This window comes from Phaseolus vulgaris, chromosome 2 (assembly GCF_000499845.2).
Source record: "Phaseolus vulgaris cultivar G19833 chromosome 2, P. vulgaris v2.0, whole genome shotgun sequence".
Taxonomy (NCBI): Eukaryota; Viridiplantae; Streptophyta; class Magnoliopsida; order Fabales; family Fabaceae; genus Phaseolus; species Phaseolus vulgaris.
In genome coordinates this window covers 3841008-3857767 of record NC_023758.2, presented here as the reverse complement: position 1 = coordinate 3857767, position 16760 = coordinate 3841008, and the positions used below count along the sequence as shown (strand labels likewise).

The 16760-nt window shown below is 32.2% G+C and overlaps 2 protein-coding genes across 3 annotated transcripts; both read left to right on the top strand.

The window, feature by feature from the left end:
- The first annotated feature begins 1482 nt into the window (after window positions 1-1482).
- On the top strand, window positions 1483-5138 carry LOC137810332 (heat stress transcription factor A-1e-like). 2 transcript variants are annotated; one of them, XM_068611534.1, is made up of 3 exons: window positions 1483-1932; window positions 3288-4495; window positions 4900-5138. In XM_068611534.1, exons 1-2 carry the CDS (start codon window positions 1714-1716, stop codon window positions 4464-4466), a joined length of 1398 nt encoding a protein of 465 aa, XP_068467635.1. In that variant the 5' UTR covers window positions 1483-1713; the 3' UTR covers window positions 4467-4495; window positions 4900-5138. The 2 variants fall into 2 exon arrangements, with proteins under 2 accessions (XP_068467635.1, XP_068467636.1); XM_068611535.1 differs by having other exon boundaries at window positions 1573-1932; window positions 3288-5138.
- Window positions 5139-7124: 1986 nt separating this feature from the next.
- On the top strand, window positions 7125-16159 carry LOC137810331 (uncharacterized). The gene is made up of 13 exons (XM_068611533.1): window positions 7125-7713; window positions 7800-7868; window positions 7950-8057; window positions 9308-9385; window positions 9986-10150; window positions 10673-10723; window positions 12403-12509; window positions 12600-12665; window positions 12939-12987; window positions 13862-14496; window positions 14898-15095; window positions 15234-15354; window positions 15729-16159. Exons 1-13 carry the CDS (start codon window positions 7318-7320, stop codon window positions 15798-15800), a joined length of 2115 nt encoding a protein of 704 aa, XP_068467634.1. The 5' UTR covers window positions 7125-7317; the 3' UTR covers window positions 15801-16159.
- Window positions 16160-16760: the final 601 nt, after the last annotated feature.

Sequence of the window (16760 nt, the reverse complement as noted above, 5' to 3'; positions counted from 1 at the left end):
GCTCTAATCTCTAGTCGATGTGGGATCTCCAACAATGTGAGAGACACGCTCGTACAAAAAAAATATTTTAGAGGTTCAATCATAGTTGTAGTTACTTTCTCATGATTGTGAGAAGCACGTTCATATGAAATTTTGTACTATAGATTGAGTACAAAGTTAAAATTGAGTTGACATACCTATCAAAACACACCCTTATAGTTGTATCTGATATTCGATTATAGGTGCAATTGAATCATATTTGTTTGGCAAATTACGCTTATATGAAGAAATTGTGCTATTTATTTTACCACATAATTATGATTGCGTTTGCATAGATGTGATAAATATGTTTTTTATATTAAAAAATATGTCAAAGAGGTTCAATCACATTATTGTGGTTACATTAAAAAAAGTGTGAGAGATAAAATAATTGTGTTCAATCATAAAATTGTAGTTGTGTTTACATAAACGCAGATAATACTCTCATAAACATAAATAATTATACTAAAAGACTGAATGATACTTTAATGTCTAAGTCTATGTGAGTGTGTTTATATAGATAAATGTACTATATTTTTTTACCATAAAGTTATAATCATACCCACAAAAATATAAGAGATGTTTATAGAAAATTTTAAAAATTGAGTGTGAGAGTCATAATCATATAAAAATTATATTTAAAGTTTAATGATAAAGTTGTTAGAGTATATCAGGAAACACACATTAATGCTAAAGTTTAATTCGAATGATTATTTATTTATTATTATTAAGATTATTAGTGTTACAACCCAACGTGATTTTGAGTACGTAATCACAAGAATTTTTTCATTTGTTTTCTCGAGTGGTTACATCTGAAAATCATAAACAAAAACAATCATAACTCAAAATACTAATATTTTAATTATTATATTTTAATTTAAAATATTAATATATTATTAAAATGGTTATTTGTTTTATCATTTTCCTTTTTTCCTGACAATATATTTGTACTAAATTAAACTCATTTTACATTGAAAACCATCGATATAATGAGTTACACTTATAGGGTGTGAGGAACATCAAAGGATACCTTTTGAATATTTAAAAAATGAAGAGTAGTTATTAACTTAGAGTTTATTAAAAAAAAATTATTTCATTAATATAATAGATTTTTATTTACTATTTTTAGAGTTATTTATAAATAGATATAAATTATTTATATATTAATTTTGTTAATATAAAAATTTTGATCTAAAATTCTATACTTACTTATATTTTTAATTTTTTTAATAACAATTTTTTTATATAATGATAGATGATTGTTGTTACTTGAAATGTCAGTATAATTGAAATTTTAAAAATTCATATTTCAGATGTGAAGACTCCGATGTCTAACCCAATAACTTTTATATATAAAAAAAAAATTAAGAGTCATATTTAAGATGTCAAAGACTCCTACGATGTCTAACCCAATAACTTTTATATATAAAAAAGAAGTTAAGAGTAAAATGAAAAGAAGAAAATAGAAGAAAGTAAGAAGAGAGACAAAAAGAATTAGAAAAAAAAACACTAAAATAACAAGTTAAGGAAATAAATAAATGATGAGGAGGGAAATTGAAGTGAAAGGAGTAAGAGTTGGTTTGAGGTGTGATACTTTCCGTTTATCTTCTTTTTTTCTTCTTCTTCTTCCTTCTCTCTGCAATAAAGCCAAAACCTAAAGTTTGGTTTAGGCATAGGAATCAGTGTTGATCTGCCATGGAGGGAGCATCCTGGAACACCACTGTTTCTGTCGCTCCGTTTCTCAGCAAAACCTACGACATGGTCGATGACCCATCAACCGATTCGGTCGTGTCCTGGGGCGAAAACAACAACACCTTTGTTGTCTGGAACGTCCCCCAATTCGCCACAGACATCTTGCCCAAACATTTCAAGCACAACAACTTCTCCAGCTTCGTCAGGCAGTTGAATACTTATGTGGGCATCGCATAGCTTTTTCTCCAATTATTCCTTCAGTGTTGTTCTTAGCTCTGTTGCTAATTTTCTCTTTTGTTTTGTTTTTCTGTTTCGGGTTCAGAGGGATCGTGGTTTGTTGTTGTTGTTGTGGGGTCGATGGATTGAAGGGTTTTGTTGTTTTCTATTGTTTTTTTTTTATATTTGTGGTTTATGGGATTATTTTTTTTTTTATTTCGTTCCATGTAGCACATTCTATCTTTGAATACTGTGGCGTGGTCTCATTGATTGGTATGAATCTCGAATTTGCAGGTCAGTATTACACCTTCATTGGGTATGCTCGACTTTTGTAAATTTGGCTTAGCTTGGCAAAATTTTGCGTAGATCTGAGTTTGCATAGTAAGTTAGCAAAGTGAGCTCAATTTTTCTTTTACTTTTTTCTTTTTGCCTCTTGTTATAGGTTAAAATATGCCAATTTGTGTATGAGGAAACCGAGTTTGATGACACACTTGATTAAGGATGCTGTCAGTCTGTTTTCATTTCTTTCTTTGTTTTTTCCCCTGTTCTGAACTAGGTTTTCGTTGTCTAGGTGTTAAGTTCTGTAAATCATGAGAAAACTACAAGTGTAAATTGTGATTAAAACTACTGTGACACTAGAGATTAAGACATTTTATAGTATATAATTGGACTCAAACCTGAGGTTGAGTTAGGCTTAAAGTACACTTCTTAATACCCTTCATTGAAGATATTGCCCATAATTTTGTCTTGACTACCATGATTGAAATTGCCCCTGCTTGGTGTTTGGTTGCAAGACTGACTGCTTAAGTTGAAAATCTTATGATACTAGGAACAATTATGTAATTAGTAAGAGTCCATACCATATCTAAGTTTTGTTATTAATGCACTTGAACAATGATATGGTCCGATTCAAAGATTGCCAAAAACATGGATACATTAGGTGGTGATACGAGTGTACAAAAATTATAATTGTGATTGTGGTAGCTTTAGGGTAGGTTGATTGAAAAGGGATCACAGAATATAATTTAGAAAAATTGTGATTGAAGACAACCTTTGGTTATGTGCTGTAGAAATATATTACAATGATGTAATAAGGACATAGTTTATGTGAAATATAGGTCCTTGGTTTGCACTCTTCAATTAATTTAGTTAATTATTACAAAATTGATTCTACTGCTATATAAGAAAATTTACTTGTATCTCACACACTCGAGAATATTGTTTCACATGCCATCTCCTCTTCACAAGTTATTATTGGTATTACTTGTAGTTTTAATTAAGCTTGATTACTTGTACAGTTTACACACATTTGCTTCTCTTAATCTATATTATTCAATGATTTCCTTTTGATTGACAAACAGGGTTTTAGGAAGGTTGATCCAGATCAATGGGAATTTGCAAATGAAGGATTTTTAAGAGGGGAAAAACAACTTTTAAAAAGTATCAGTAGGCGTAAATCTGCTCAAGTAAATGGTAGTCAACAACCATCTCAAGTGCAAAAATCATCTGTTAGAGCATGCGTCGAAGTGGGGAAATTTGGGCTCGAGGAAGAGGTGGAAATACTAAAAAGGGACAAGAACGTTCTTATGCAGGAACTAGTTAGGTTGAGACAGAAACAGCAAGTGACTGATAACCAATTGCAGAATGTTGGGCAACGTGTGCAGTCAATGGAGCAGCGCCAGCAGCAAATGATGTCATTCCTAGCAAAGGCCATGCAGAGCCCTGGCTTCTTAGCTCAATTTGTACAGCAGCAGAATGAAAGTAATAAACATATCACTGGGGGTAGTAAAAAGAGGAGGCTCCACAGGCAAGAAAAGGATAATTTAGCCACCAACAGTCTCCATAGTGGTCTTGATGGACACGTAGTCAAGTACCAGAGTTCCATAAATGACGCTGCTAAATCTTTATTTCGCCAGATACTGCAAATAAACAATTCTACAGCAACACAATCATCAATTAAGAACCCTGATGTTTTTCTCATTGATGATATTCCTTCTGCCATTGCATCAGATAGCAGCAGTTCATCCACTCAGGTTTCTAATGTGACCCTTTCTACGGTTCCTTCTGTTTCTGAGCTGACAAGCATGGAAGTAGACTCCCAGTTTCCTGTCAATTGTATGCCCAGTATATCCGAGGTGCAATCTCCATTGGATTTTTGTCAAAGTCAAGGGGTGGAGACAGAAAGCAGTTTAGTGAATCATAATCTGAATGATGTGGGGGCTGGTAGCAGGAACATGGGGGAGATAGATGTGCCATCTGTTTCGGATGGGCCGCACACTGTAGAAGCCGGTTATTCTTCACCCGATGCAGACGGAATTTCCCAACTCCCGGATATCGATGATGAGTTCTGGGAGTTGTTTTTCAGGCCAAGCCCACTTACAGGAGACACAGAGGAAATTAAATTTAGCTCTCTAGGATGTGGTCTGACTGAAGACCATGGTTTGCCTTTGGAAAGGGAAAATGAGAAGAAAAATGTTGATAAGATGCAGCATGTTGACAAGCTTACTAAACAGATGGGACTTCTTGCTTCAAAGTCTTAATTGTGTAGATATGTTTCTTGCAACTGAAGGTAATTTTTTTAGACTGGAGCATCTCACTTATACATCATTATAAGCATACTGGTTCTTGTAGTTCCCTCTGACTAAAACAAGTGTAAAATCTCCATCATGCTCAATTGCCGTGTCTCCAAAAATAGAAAATACAGCACTAAATCCGGAATGTTTAAAACAATTACAGTGAATATCCCAGTCTGATGCAGTATGAAAATTGCTACATATGTACTTCCATATTGTGGTACAATCTACAATCCTAATTGTATCGACATGGCAAATTGTATGAGTCCTTTCTTTGTTCTTAACATATAAATGCATTTGTGTGTCTCAGTTAAATGGGTCGGTTTGAGGAAAATGAGATGAAGTTGGACAGTGTAATGTTTTAGTTTCCAACTCTTTTTTGTTCATGATTCCTACACAGGTTTAGGTCCTTTCTGCTGAGCAGACAAAGTCATCTTACATGTATACATAAAGAAAGCTGACAGATATCATCCAACAACTGATCAGTGCTTTTTTACCTGCTTCTATTGTAGTGTGCTTTGGTTTTGATTAGGGGCTTAAAAACACAAGATACAAAACTTCATATATATATCCCTGTATTTTGAGTTTTGGCAATTGTGCCACCACTTTCCAATACTAGTTTGCTGCTGCTTCTCTCTACCCTTCAGAACAGTACAATACTTTTATTAACTCTTGCATTGCTGCTGAATTACTACTAAGCATGTTAGGGTTGAAATCAACATAATCCTATGATATACTATAAGAAAATAATTAAATAGTAATCAAATTTAAAGAAAAATAATAATTAGTTATTATATTGCCTAAATTAAATACTAATTTAAATACTAATAAAAAAAGTGTTGATATTTAATGTGGTTTCTATTATTAAGAAAATATTATAAAATAATTTTTAAATTAGTATCTAAATTAGTTACGAAAGTCTTAGCTATTAATATTTTAGATTTAAAATTAGTCTCTAAAAGACTATTAGAGACTAATTTAGAATATAAATAATTAGTAGCTAAAATATTGATAACTAATAGTTAGATACTAATTTAAAAATTACTTTATAAATTTTTGTTAATAATAGAAATTATTTTATATACGAATAATTTTTTAGTTTATAAAACAGTTTTTAGTTTAGTTAATACAATGACTAATTATTTTAGTCTTAAAAATAGTTTTCAGTGTATACTATATCAAATCAATTTTTAGACTTTTTGATGAAGTATATTAGATTTAGGCTTTTATAAGCACAAATTGGTTTAAATTATAAATAATACTCTTTTTATAAGTTTTAAAAGTAAAAAACTTGTTTAGCTGCTAATAGTAAAACCAAATAAGGGAGATATTATTTTTATAGATTAAAATCAATTTTGAAAACTAAACAGAATTCATCTCAAATTTTAAAGAATAAATTTCAAAATATCTCCCTAGTGAAGTGTGAAAATTATTTAAAATTTTAATATAAATTTTGAAAAATCTTTTTTGCTGTGATAATCAGTTTTTTATTATTATAAGAAAAAAAAATGATCCACATACTCTAAATCTAGAGACATGTGTTTTTTAGTATTAATAATGGTAATGGAACAAAAATTATTTGTAGACAGATGTATATTCATCAATATTAATAATTGTAACTAGAACAAAAAATATTTGTCTCAAAAATAAAATTTTCAATCATTATATTAAAATTTATGATAAATTTATTATTTTAACAGAGTAAGTAGATAAATTTTAATTCTGAAATCAGTTTTTATATAAGCAGTACAATAAAAAACTATTAAAGTTATTTGATACCAACTGCAATCATTTATAACTTTTAAAATAAAAACAATTTCAATTATCAAAGAAAAAAAACTATCTAAAATGATCCTAAAAAATTATATCTACATGAAAAACATCATTATGTTAAAAAATAAAATAAACTTAGATATTATTATCTCTAAAATTATGTTCTATTGAATAAATATTGTTTAATATTAGAATATTTATAACGGAAACCTTAACCTAAATTTAAATGTAATATTTTTTTTCCATGACTGAAAAATAAAATATTTATATATTTTAAAAAGTAAAACAAGGAAACCATTTATATTAACTAAATTCGAATATAACATAGGTAAATATTATTAATATATATATGAAAAAAATATCATTAAGTTTGAAAATAAATTAATATTTTTAATCTATACATTTTATTTTAACTATTGATATGTTTTTAAAAAAGTAGTACTCTCATATTTGTGTAACCGTTTATTTTCATCTGCATCATTATTTTCTTCTGTTTATTCAAGGAATTAGAAGTAATTTCTATTATTATCACAAAGAAATCCCTCAGAATATGTAGAAAGTGTAATCAGAAATTTGTTTTGATTATAATAATTCAAAAAAATAATTATTGAATTTGTAACATTCTAATACGAATTTAATATAATTTAAAAAATATATTAATAATTTTAAATTTATTATATAATTTTTTATTATAATAATAAAAATAAAAAATAAAGTATTTAAATAAAGATATATATTTCTGTTTTTTTAAAAAATTAAAATATATTATACATATAAATAATTCACAATTATATAATATATAAATTTAATCTTATATTTTCCTATAAATAAATAAAAATTCTCTTCGAGATAGAAGGTGAATAATTTTTTCTGAAATATTAGGTTAACAAAATTAAATTTCAGTATTCATAAAAAATTGCTTACGAGTATCAGAAGGCGCAAAAGCACTGCCACTGCCGTTTCTCCGCCGCGCGCCGCCTCCCTCGGCGACGTGACCCGCCGTAACTGCTCGCACCCACCGTAACGCAACCAAGCATTCCACGGTATGGACTTAGACGACTTGGAAGAAGCGCCGGTCAAGGCCACTTCTCGAGTCTCCAAGTTCGCGCCAAAATCGTCGAAGCTCAAACCTAAACCAAAAGCGGAACCTGGCCCCAAAACTGAACCTCAACCCCAACCTGAACCATCCATCTCCAAACCAGAGCCTCAGGAATTCGTTGCGACTGTGAAAAAGAGCGAAGATGGCGTGGAAACAGTGTCGCCAATTCATACAAAGCCCAAACTCAACACCAATGTGCAAATGGAAACGGAACCCAAGTCGGAACCGGAAGACGGAGAAGAACCACGACGAGATGATCCCATGGACGAAGATACTCCCGAAGATACAGTTGTGCGCGAAATTGACGTCTTCTTCACATCTTCTATTGATGCCGAGTCTCAGGTTCGCGTTTCGCTCACCCCATTGCTTGTTCGATTCTGCATTTTTTTTACAATAATTTCGGAGTAATTTTCCTTGTCGCTTTTTAGTTGTTCGTTTTTCAGTATCCTTTGAGGCCTAATTGGCGACCGTACGACATAGACGACCGATGCCAAGAGGTATGTTTGTTGAATTGTTTCTTTCTGGAGGAAAATAGGAAATCAATCATGTTAATTTTCTCTTTAATTATAATTGTGTAGGTAAGGTTGAATCCCGAGAGTTCAGAAGTGGAGCTTGATTTGCCCATTGATCTCGAGTCAAATAATATTGACACAGAGTTTGCCAGCAAATACAACGTCACGAAGCAGGTTTGCTTCTTTATCTCTGCGATTATCTCTAAGATGAGCTATACAGCATTTTTGCATTCCTAGTGAGTCTTACAAACTACAATAAGTAAAGTAATGAGTAAAGTAAAATAACCAAGATGTTTGGTTAAATAAGTGATGACGAAGGTTCCAGGGCTTCTTGGCTGTAATGGTGTATTCTGTTATATATTTTATCGACAAAGATTCAAGTCGTTTTGATGTGGGCTTGGCAATTTAGAATCCATGATTCACTAGATATATCAGTGCTCCTTTATAATATCTTCGCTACATGTTTTGAAATTAGCATCCATCAAAATGCTTATTTGTTGGTTCCACTTGCATGTGCTATGCGAGTGTGAAATTGGTCAAAACCTGGTTACTTTTGTTAGTTTTCCTTAGGACAGTTAGGACGTGTTTTGATAAATGACTTAGTTAAACATTTATTGGATATCTGAAGTTATGTTATAATTTTGTCAATAAAAGTTTTAAAAATGAATTAAAAATAGCTTATATTTCTATAAGTTTTGATTTGCCCTAAATCTGTTTTAATTTTTAATTAAGTTCAAAGAGTTTATCGGAGTTATAAGCCATTGTCTAAGCCCGCATAAACTCTTCTAGATGCCCATTAGTGAATAAAGGAGGGTTAAAGGATGGGGCGGGAATGACATTAAATTACCCCATGTTACTGGTGCATGAGAACTGCTACACTTCATTTTCAACATGTTAATATGGCATTGTTAGAGAGACAGTTATTTTATGCTTCTAATCATATATTGACTGGAAGTACAATGAAACTTTAGCCTGTCAAATGTAGTGTTGCATTTTTTTCCAAAAAGCATATTGTTTTTGTGAAATATTGCAAAGAAGTTCTAAAACTCACCAGAAGTACCTTTTCTATGTTTTTAAAAGGTTGTGTTTGGCAACCAACGTATGAGCATAAAACATCGTCAAACCTTTATGAAATGAACCAATGGTACAATTGTTCTAATTTTGTAGACCCCAATACATTGTTTGAACTTTGATCCGTGCAGCTGGTTTCAACTAGTGCTATAATGCTTGATTGGTGTTGATGTATTTTTTTTATTCCTTGGTATGCTAAACCCTTTTGTTTGTCAAATTCCCCTATAAACTTTTAGCACAAGAATATTGGAAGTTGATGCTTGCAGTTGAGTACTTTATTTTTGCACTTGTTACTTGCATTAGAAAATCGTTATAGCCTGTAAGTATGATGCAATTGTTTTAATTCTCTTCAGACTTATGGAACTTCGTGGAAGCCATCTCGTGCAGATGGACGAGCTGCAACTGCTGTTGGGCTTCTTATGGGAGATAAGGTAATTATTTCTCCCATTCTGTTTTATGATTCTAATTTAGCTTGAAGGTGATATATGACATGAACATTGTATCATGTTTGCCATTGCAACTTGGGAGATTATTGTCCTATAATTGAACATTTAATACTTCTGATGAATTAGGATGATGAGTGTATTTAGCCAAAAATATTTCTCAAGATGAGTTTGTTATTGGTTTAACACGAGACATCTTACACAGGTCTAGAAGGAAATTATAACAATTAAGTAATGTGTTTGTTAATGATAAAGTTCATTGAAAAGCTAATGCAGTTTGGCATACTTTTTAAGGTATGCTTTAATCAACAGTGAAAAGGGGGGAACAAGGAATAAAAAGCATGCCCTGAAATGAGCTTGGCTCCTCCTTTTCCATAAATGGAAAAACCTTGGATTACTACCTACCTTAAAAGAAAAATAATTGAACATTCTCTTGTAAAGACTTGTCAGGTTAGAATCATACATGATTAACCCAGCAAAATTGATATGCTTTACATTTACTTACAGATGTCTGTTTCAAGTTATTCAAGTTGATTGTTTATTTTAGAAAAAAAAATGTAATTTTTCCTACCTTTTTCTTGGTTACAGTTACACGTACATCCAACTCAGGCAGTTGTGCAACTCCGACCAAAATTAAAGCATCTTAATTCTGGTACTTCAAAAAGGAAGAATGTTACATCTGGTGGAGCAAATGCTACCGTCAAAATTGAGGGCTCAAATGAAGAAAAGTCTGTTGCTACATCAAAGAAGCAGGTATCATGTATTTCTTTTATTCATGCATCTTTGTTATTTTATTGTAGTAATTTAAATTTGACTTCACAAAAGCAGGGTGCAGGAATTATAGTTTTCATAGAATGGCATTGGCAATCTTGAAATATTTTTACATGCACTTTTTTAGATGATTAGGTTGTTTATTTTAAGTTGGACCAAAGTTTTTGTTGCTAATCTGGATCTCAACTAAACGTAGGATTTAGAAACCCATAACAGGCATGTGTTTAAGTGACAAATGTTTGGTTGCTGCTGCATACTTACAGGAACATTGGCTTTGTTGTTCATAAATTGTTAAATTTAATATTTAGCAACTAGCACCTTGGCTCCATTTGTGCCAACTATGCTTGAAATTAGACACAGATTTGGTTATTTCGTAAGTTTAGTTCAAAAGCTGTCTTGTTGCAATATCAATCCATCTTGTAATTTTTTTTCTGGTGCTTGTATTCTGTTAAGGCTTGTTAGTTCATTTCCTTCTAGCTAATATGTTTTTCTTCTCTGTTGCAGAATAAGCCGACTGAGCCATCTATTATTGAGCAAAAAAATGATGGTGATGAGGTATTCTAGTAGTTAATACTGCCGTGTGATTTACATGTGATTTTTTTTGGTTATAACAAGGGTTATATTATTCTTAAATGGACACAGAACTACTAGCCTAATTATTTGTCTGTATTGCATTTTTGCATTCATTTATCGATCTATATTCTGTATGTAGATCCTTAAGCAAAGTGTGTTTTTCAGTGAAGCATTTTTACATAAATATTCTCTCCTGCCTCAAATCATAAGTTAGCATAAGTGTGGATCAATCCTGTCCCTGCAGTGGATCTGCCCTGCCTCTGCAAGGTTGAGTTTTTGCACCAAGAATTGCTCCTCAGACTTGGCCTGTCTATTGTCTCCATGCAGAGGTTTTGGCCAGACCATGTAGTCCTGTTGCTGGGAAAGCCGCTTCATGATGCTACCATTTTTTGCCCTTGTCAAGTGGATCCTCTTCTCAATGTCAGGAAATCACTACTTGGGCCTGCATTCTGCTTGTTGCCCTTTTTGGTCTGTTCTGAGGGTCCCCTCCCTTCTCCTTGGTCTGTATAATGGATGAAAACCCTAAACTGTTAAAAGTTTGTTTGTCTGCCTATTCTTTCTGAGTGCATTTTCCATTTGCTCCTCCCACAGTTCATACCTTTTAACATTTGCAAATTAGTGTTGGATTTCGAGAGAAAGGATGGATCTCTTTCTCAAGAGAATAAGTTTTTCTTATCACGCTACAGAGAGTATTTCAACTAAAGGCTGTCCATCAAGAACCACCTCTAACTGTCTCATAATCTAGTAATTTGTCAGTTTGTTCGTTTTAATCCTTGTTTGATTCAAAGTTTTGTCTCCACAACTACGTGTGCAATTTCTATTCCCTCCTCTCCCAGTTTATGTTTTTTAACATTTGCAGAAGTGTAGGTGTTGGATTTCAAGAGAAAGGATGAAGTTATTAAGAGAATAAGTTTTTCTTATAAGGCAATGATTACAAAGAGTATTCTTAACTAAAGGGTCCATCAAGAACTACCACTTCCTCAGTCTCTTAATCTAGTAATTTTTATGCTTACTTCTCTCTATCATTTCCTTCTGGATCCTGGATTATGTACTCTGGAGCTCCTGACCACATCATCTCTAATCCTTCCCTTTCTATAAATTATCTCCACTAAATCTCTATATTTCGTTATGTCCAGCTATAATGTTAAGCTAGTGGCTTCAGTCAAGTCTACCTTTTTTCATGAAATTTAGATTACGTTCTTGTAATTTGTTACAGTTCATTTAATTTAGTTTCTACTAATAAGTTGACCTCCACTCTTAATTGTTCAATAACCATTTTCTCTTATTTTATGATGACAATCCTAAGATAAGAGACAGTAAGGAAATAGGACGATTATCCTAGAGGATAATATAAGACATTCTAAGATATGATAAAATATTTTCATATATTCTAACAACTTCAATAAAAGGTTATGGTTATGACTGTGAAGAATGAATGCAGGATTAGGAGGATGGTTATTTTGGTGTTTTCTGCATGAAACGGACTGTAATGTACTTGTGATACATGGATAAATAACATGTTCTCCTCTTAAATAAAGTATTAATTAGTTCCATATATATGCATTTTCTGTCAAAACGAATTTCTTAATGGTGATTTTTTTCATTTTGTTTCTTTTCCATTCCTGTTCTAATCAGTTTTTCTTTTTCTGCATCATGTGAAGAACTGGCTTCCTCTTAAGTATCATAGCTGCAAGAGTGATATCTCCTCTAGATATTTGGAGCAAATGGTGGCACAAGAAAGTTCTCCTATAAACTTCACAATGAGAGCGTAAGAAGATGTCCTATTGTCCTTTTCCCACTCTTATGTGATATGTTAACGACTACTAAATATTTGAAATCTGTAAATCTTTGATTCTAGGTATGATTATGTTACTGCACTGTGTCCTGGAGCTAGCAACAATTTACCAAAGGGTCCTTCTAAAAGGTGCGTCTTCCTTGAATATCAAGTTTATTTAATTTTGGTCCTTCATTCTGATTAAAGGTTTTCCATTAGCTGTATGTAGGACTCTCATTCTTTATCCTTCCGTATCTGCAATTCTGTCCTTGTCTGTATATTTGTTGTTATATGCTTTCTGTCGTTTTTTCTGTTGACTTCTTCATATCATGTTTGTTGTGCCTATAGTTCTACATTATTTATCTTTATTGGTTTATACTTTTGCTATTGGCTTATAATTTTATCGTGTGTATTTAAATTTAGGGATCTACTATCATTACCTGTGGAAGAGCGACTTAAGAAAATGCTAGAGGTTTGTAACATTATTTGCTTTTGATTATGTTATAGGGGCATTGAGGTCTAACAGCATTCTTCATCTTACTTCCTATGCTTGTTCATAGTTGGCTACATTCTTTTTTTTTAAAGATATTCTGTATTCCCAATTCACTACTGGTGTTTTATGTGTGTTAACTGTTAAGTTATTAGTGGATATCTATATCAAATAACCTGGACATGTGCACCAAAATTGCTCATTGATAAGATTGCAAACATTTTCTGCTTTCAATATATATATATATATATATATATATATATATATATATATATTTCCTTTAGTTATAAATTAGTGCAAAATCAAAATACATTAATGCTAAAATTTGAATTAACATCAATGGATTGCATAGTCTTACAAAATAAAAGATTACAAGTTAAATTGATAAATAAACATATATTACTAATAAAAATAAATAAACATTTACCAAAATGCAATCAAAAGTATGATGAGTAGTTAGATTTTGTATAATACATATCAAAAGTAACAATGGTTTCGAAAGAGGTTATGAATATTATAGGTAGGGGATTTTAATTTTTCCCCAGTAAAAATTCATCTGTTTGTGAATTGAATCAGTTAGTTCTTGCCAGTGTGTGCCCGATTTCATGATTTACTTTACCGACTGGTTTCCTGATCACCAGTTAAAGGGTTGGGGCGGGGGCCTAGTTGAACTGGTCAATCTGATCTAATTATCTCAACTATGGTCTCAACTGAACACAGTAGTATAACAACCATCACTACCTTGCCTTTTCCTTCGAGGTGGGATAGGCTACAAAGATCAAATAATGCTGTAATCTTCTATTTATTTTCTCTGTGCTACGTTTTATAACTTGTCTAACGCAGCTCTTTATGATAGACATACCCACCACAGCGTTTCAGTGCTATAAAACACTTTGCTCCTGAATACTCTGAGGAGGAACTCCTAAAATTCCTGCAGCAACATGCATTATTGTTGTGGGGACTATGGACTGCAAAAAGTTCATTGCTATATCCTAATGGTGGTGCGGCATCTTTGGCCAGAGATTATGTCTTACTAATGTTTAGCAAGAATTTGAAAGTTCAGTCTTCTGATTTGAATGTTCGAGGTGAACTTGCTACTCATGTGAAGGACTTCCTTAAGCAATTTGGCTTGGAAACAGCTAATCTTGATAAATCTGCTGGAGAACCAAAACCTTACTGGAAATTCAAAGAGCTTCCTGATGAGTCATTCAAAAAACTCTATCCAGATATTGTTGAAAAACAGGAAAAACTTTTCAAAGGTTTGGAACAGCATTTACCTGGACTTGTTTCTAATGTTGGAAAACGTAAAATTGGTAAAAGTGCTGTAGCAACCCAAGGTGTAAACAATGACGCTCTTAAATCTGTAAGTTCTGATCAACGGCCAACAAGTCTGGCTGGAGTATCTACTGGGAAAATGACCATGTCAAATGAAACCCGACATGCTCTACCAATTGCTCTCAAGAAGCTTTTTCAGACTAACAAAGTTTGCAGGTACGGTTATCGAGACATCTATCCTTTGCTTTGGTGATTTCCCATGTTCAAATTATTGTTGTGATAATATTTGGAAGCACGATAGTTGTAGTTAACTTCATACCACTTTAAAAGGCTTTCATATTTAAACACATGTGTGCTTTATATATCAATTTTTTCTTTTGTTATATAAGATTTGTGTTTTTTGTTGACATATGTTGTATTATAGTCGTATTGTGCACATAATTTTTAAAATGTTGTATCCCCGTGTTCTGGATTGTATACATGTTTTCGAGATTTAATATGGAAAGGCACTAAGATCACAAGCTGTGCTCACAACACTCATTGGGCTCTACAGAAGTTCTATTTTTTTATTTTGTTGTTTGACAGTTGTCTTGTGCTGCTTCTATTTGTCTTGGCAGTTTCAAAGTAATATGCCAAGGATTGCGCGAAATGGCAGTTTCCAAAGCTATGCTTTCTAAGGGAGATTCTAAAATTGCCGTGGATGCGGCTCACAGTCTTGACGGTCCACATAATGAGTTAATGGCAGTCATAAACGAAGTTGCATGTGAAATCCACGGTTATTATGTGTTGAAATCATCACAAGATGATCCGTTCAGGTTGTTTTTCTCTTCCTCACCTCACCCTCACCTCCAAAAGGAAAATTGTTTTCATTCCATGGGAGGTCTGAGAATTTTGAAAACAAGTAGCATATTCCATATGTTATATAAATGCTAAGGAATCATTGCTCTCTGCAGAGATGTTGTAATTGATATGCTTCGTGGAAGTGGACCCAATGCCAAGCTGAAGAAGGCTGAGATAGTTGAAGCTGCAAGGAGAAAACTTGGTAGGGAGGTCCCTAACAATGAATATAACAAGGTAATTTGATTTTTTTTTTCATGAGTTGGCTATGGTATACTATTTATTTATTTGTAGTTTACAATAGAGTATTGAGTACTGGAACATGGATACGATGTAAATAAATGAGATAGACACAAGGAAACGAAACTTCGCACAATCTAAAATGAGTAGTTACTTGAAATTTTGATCAATAGCTCTAGACATGATAAAATAGTAGAATGAATATCACCTGTGTAGCCATATTAATTAGAAAGTAGATAATGATCTTAACATGGAGGGAACGCAAACGTATATTGCAAAATCATGATCAAGATCATTCTCAAGCTTGATCATGTTTTCCCTGCTTATTATCCTAAGGGTTGTGTGTTTGTTCGTTTTTGAAACAATTTCAGGTGATGAGTGAGTTATGCGTGTCAAAAGGTTCTGTTTGGGTCTTGAGAAGCGGTGATGGAAGTAACCAATGATTGTGTTTTTGTTCGTCCTTGTACCATCACTTCTGCTCAAGAAGCGGTGATGGAAGATTGTGTTTTTGTTCGTCCTTGTACCATCACTTCTGCTCACGGACTTTGATTTGTAAGAATGGAACTCACTTGCTTTACAGAACTTATTGCTAATAGTCATTATTCTCAAACATGCAAATCTTTTCCACCTTTTTAGCTTTAGATAGGGAGATCAATTAGTTATTTTAATCAAAAGAAAAGGATAAGAAAGTTCGATGAAAGAAAATAGGAATGTTTTAGGATTGCACCTTCAGCCATTTATGGATATTTTTTTTTCAGTTTGTATACAAATGAAATTTCTACACGTTGCTGTTTTCACTTGAGAGTATGTGATTCTTTCCTATCTTTCTGTACTCTACTTATAAAAGGGGTTCTTGAAATGAATTTTATCCATCTTTAAATATGCACACTTTTCATTTCTTGTTCTTGACGAAATAAAAGTAGATATAAAAAAATTAAGAGTTTTCCCTTATTTGGATAGAAGGAAAAATAAATTATTTGTAAATATTGTCATTATTTTCTCGTACTTATATCGTGTTTAGTTTCATTGTTTGCTTATTGTTATGTAACTGATTTATTCATTTATTTCTATGTACATATAATAGGGAAACGATTTATATGAATAGAAGGAAATTTAGTCACAGAATACTTTTTTGTAGTAAATTAAATACATAATAATTTTTTTCTTCACAACATTTATTATCTATAACAAAATCTTATTATAAATTAAAATATACAACAAATAAATTAATAAAAAGAACTACAAAAAATCTGTTATATTTACAAAAGTATAGTTTATATCTCAGTATACTTCACACCAGGATAATGCAAACACACTAAAAAAACACAGCAAATTGGTATAATAAAATTTGTAAATGACTGATATTTCATTAACTATCACAATTATGAGGGATGAACTTATGC

Bases quoted from the DNA above. Each gene is read 5' to 3' on its own strand.
- LOC137810332 (XM_068611534.1), top strand. From the start codon at position 1,714: ATGGAGGGAGCATCCTGGAACACCACTGTTTCTGTCGCTCCGTTTCTC. The intron at 1,933-3,287 runs GTGGGCATCGCA...ATTGACAAACAG, and splicing joins TCAGGCAGTTGAATACTTAT to GGTTTTAGGAAGGTTGATCC.
- LOC137810331 (XM_068611533.1), top strand. From the start codon at position 7,318: ATGGACTTAGACGACTTGGAAGAAGCGCCGGTCAAGGCCACTTCTCGA. The intron at 9,386-9,985 runs GTAATTATTTCT...TCTTGGTTACAG, and splicing joins GGCTTCTTATGGGAGATAAG to TTACACGTACATCCAACTCA. The intron at 12,510-12,599 runs GTAAGAAGATGT...CTTTGATTCTAG, and splicing joins ATAAACTTCACAATGAGAGC to GTATGATTATGTTACTGCAC.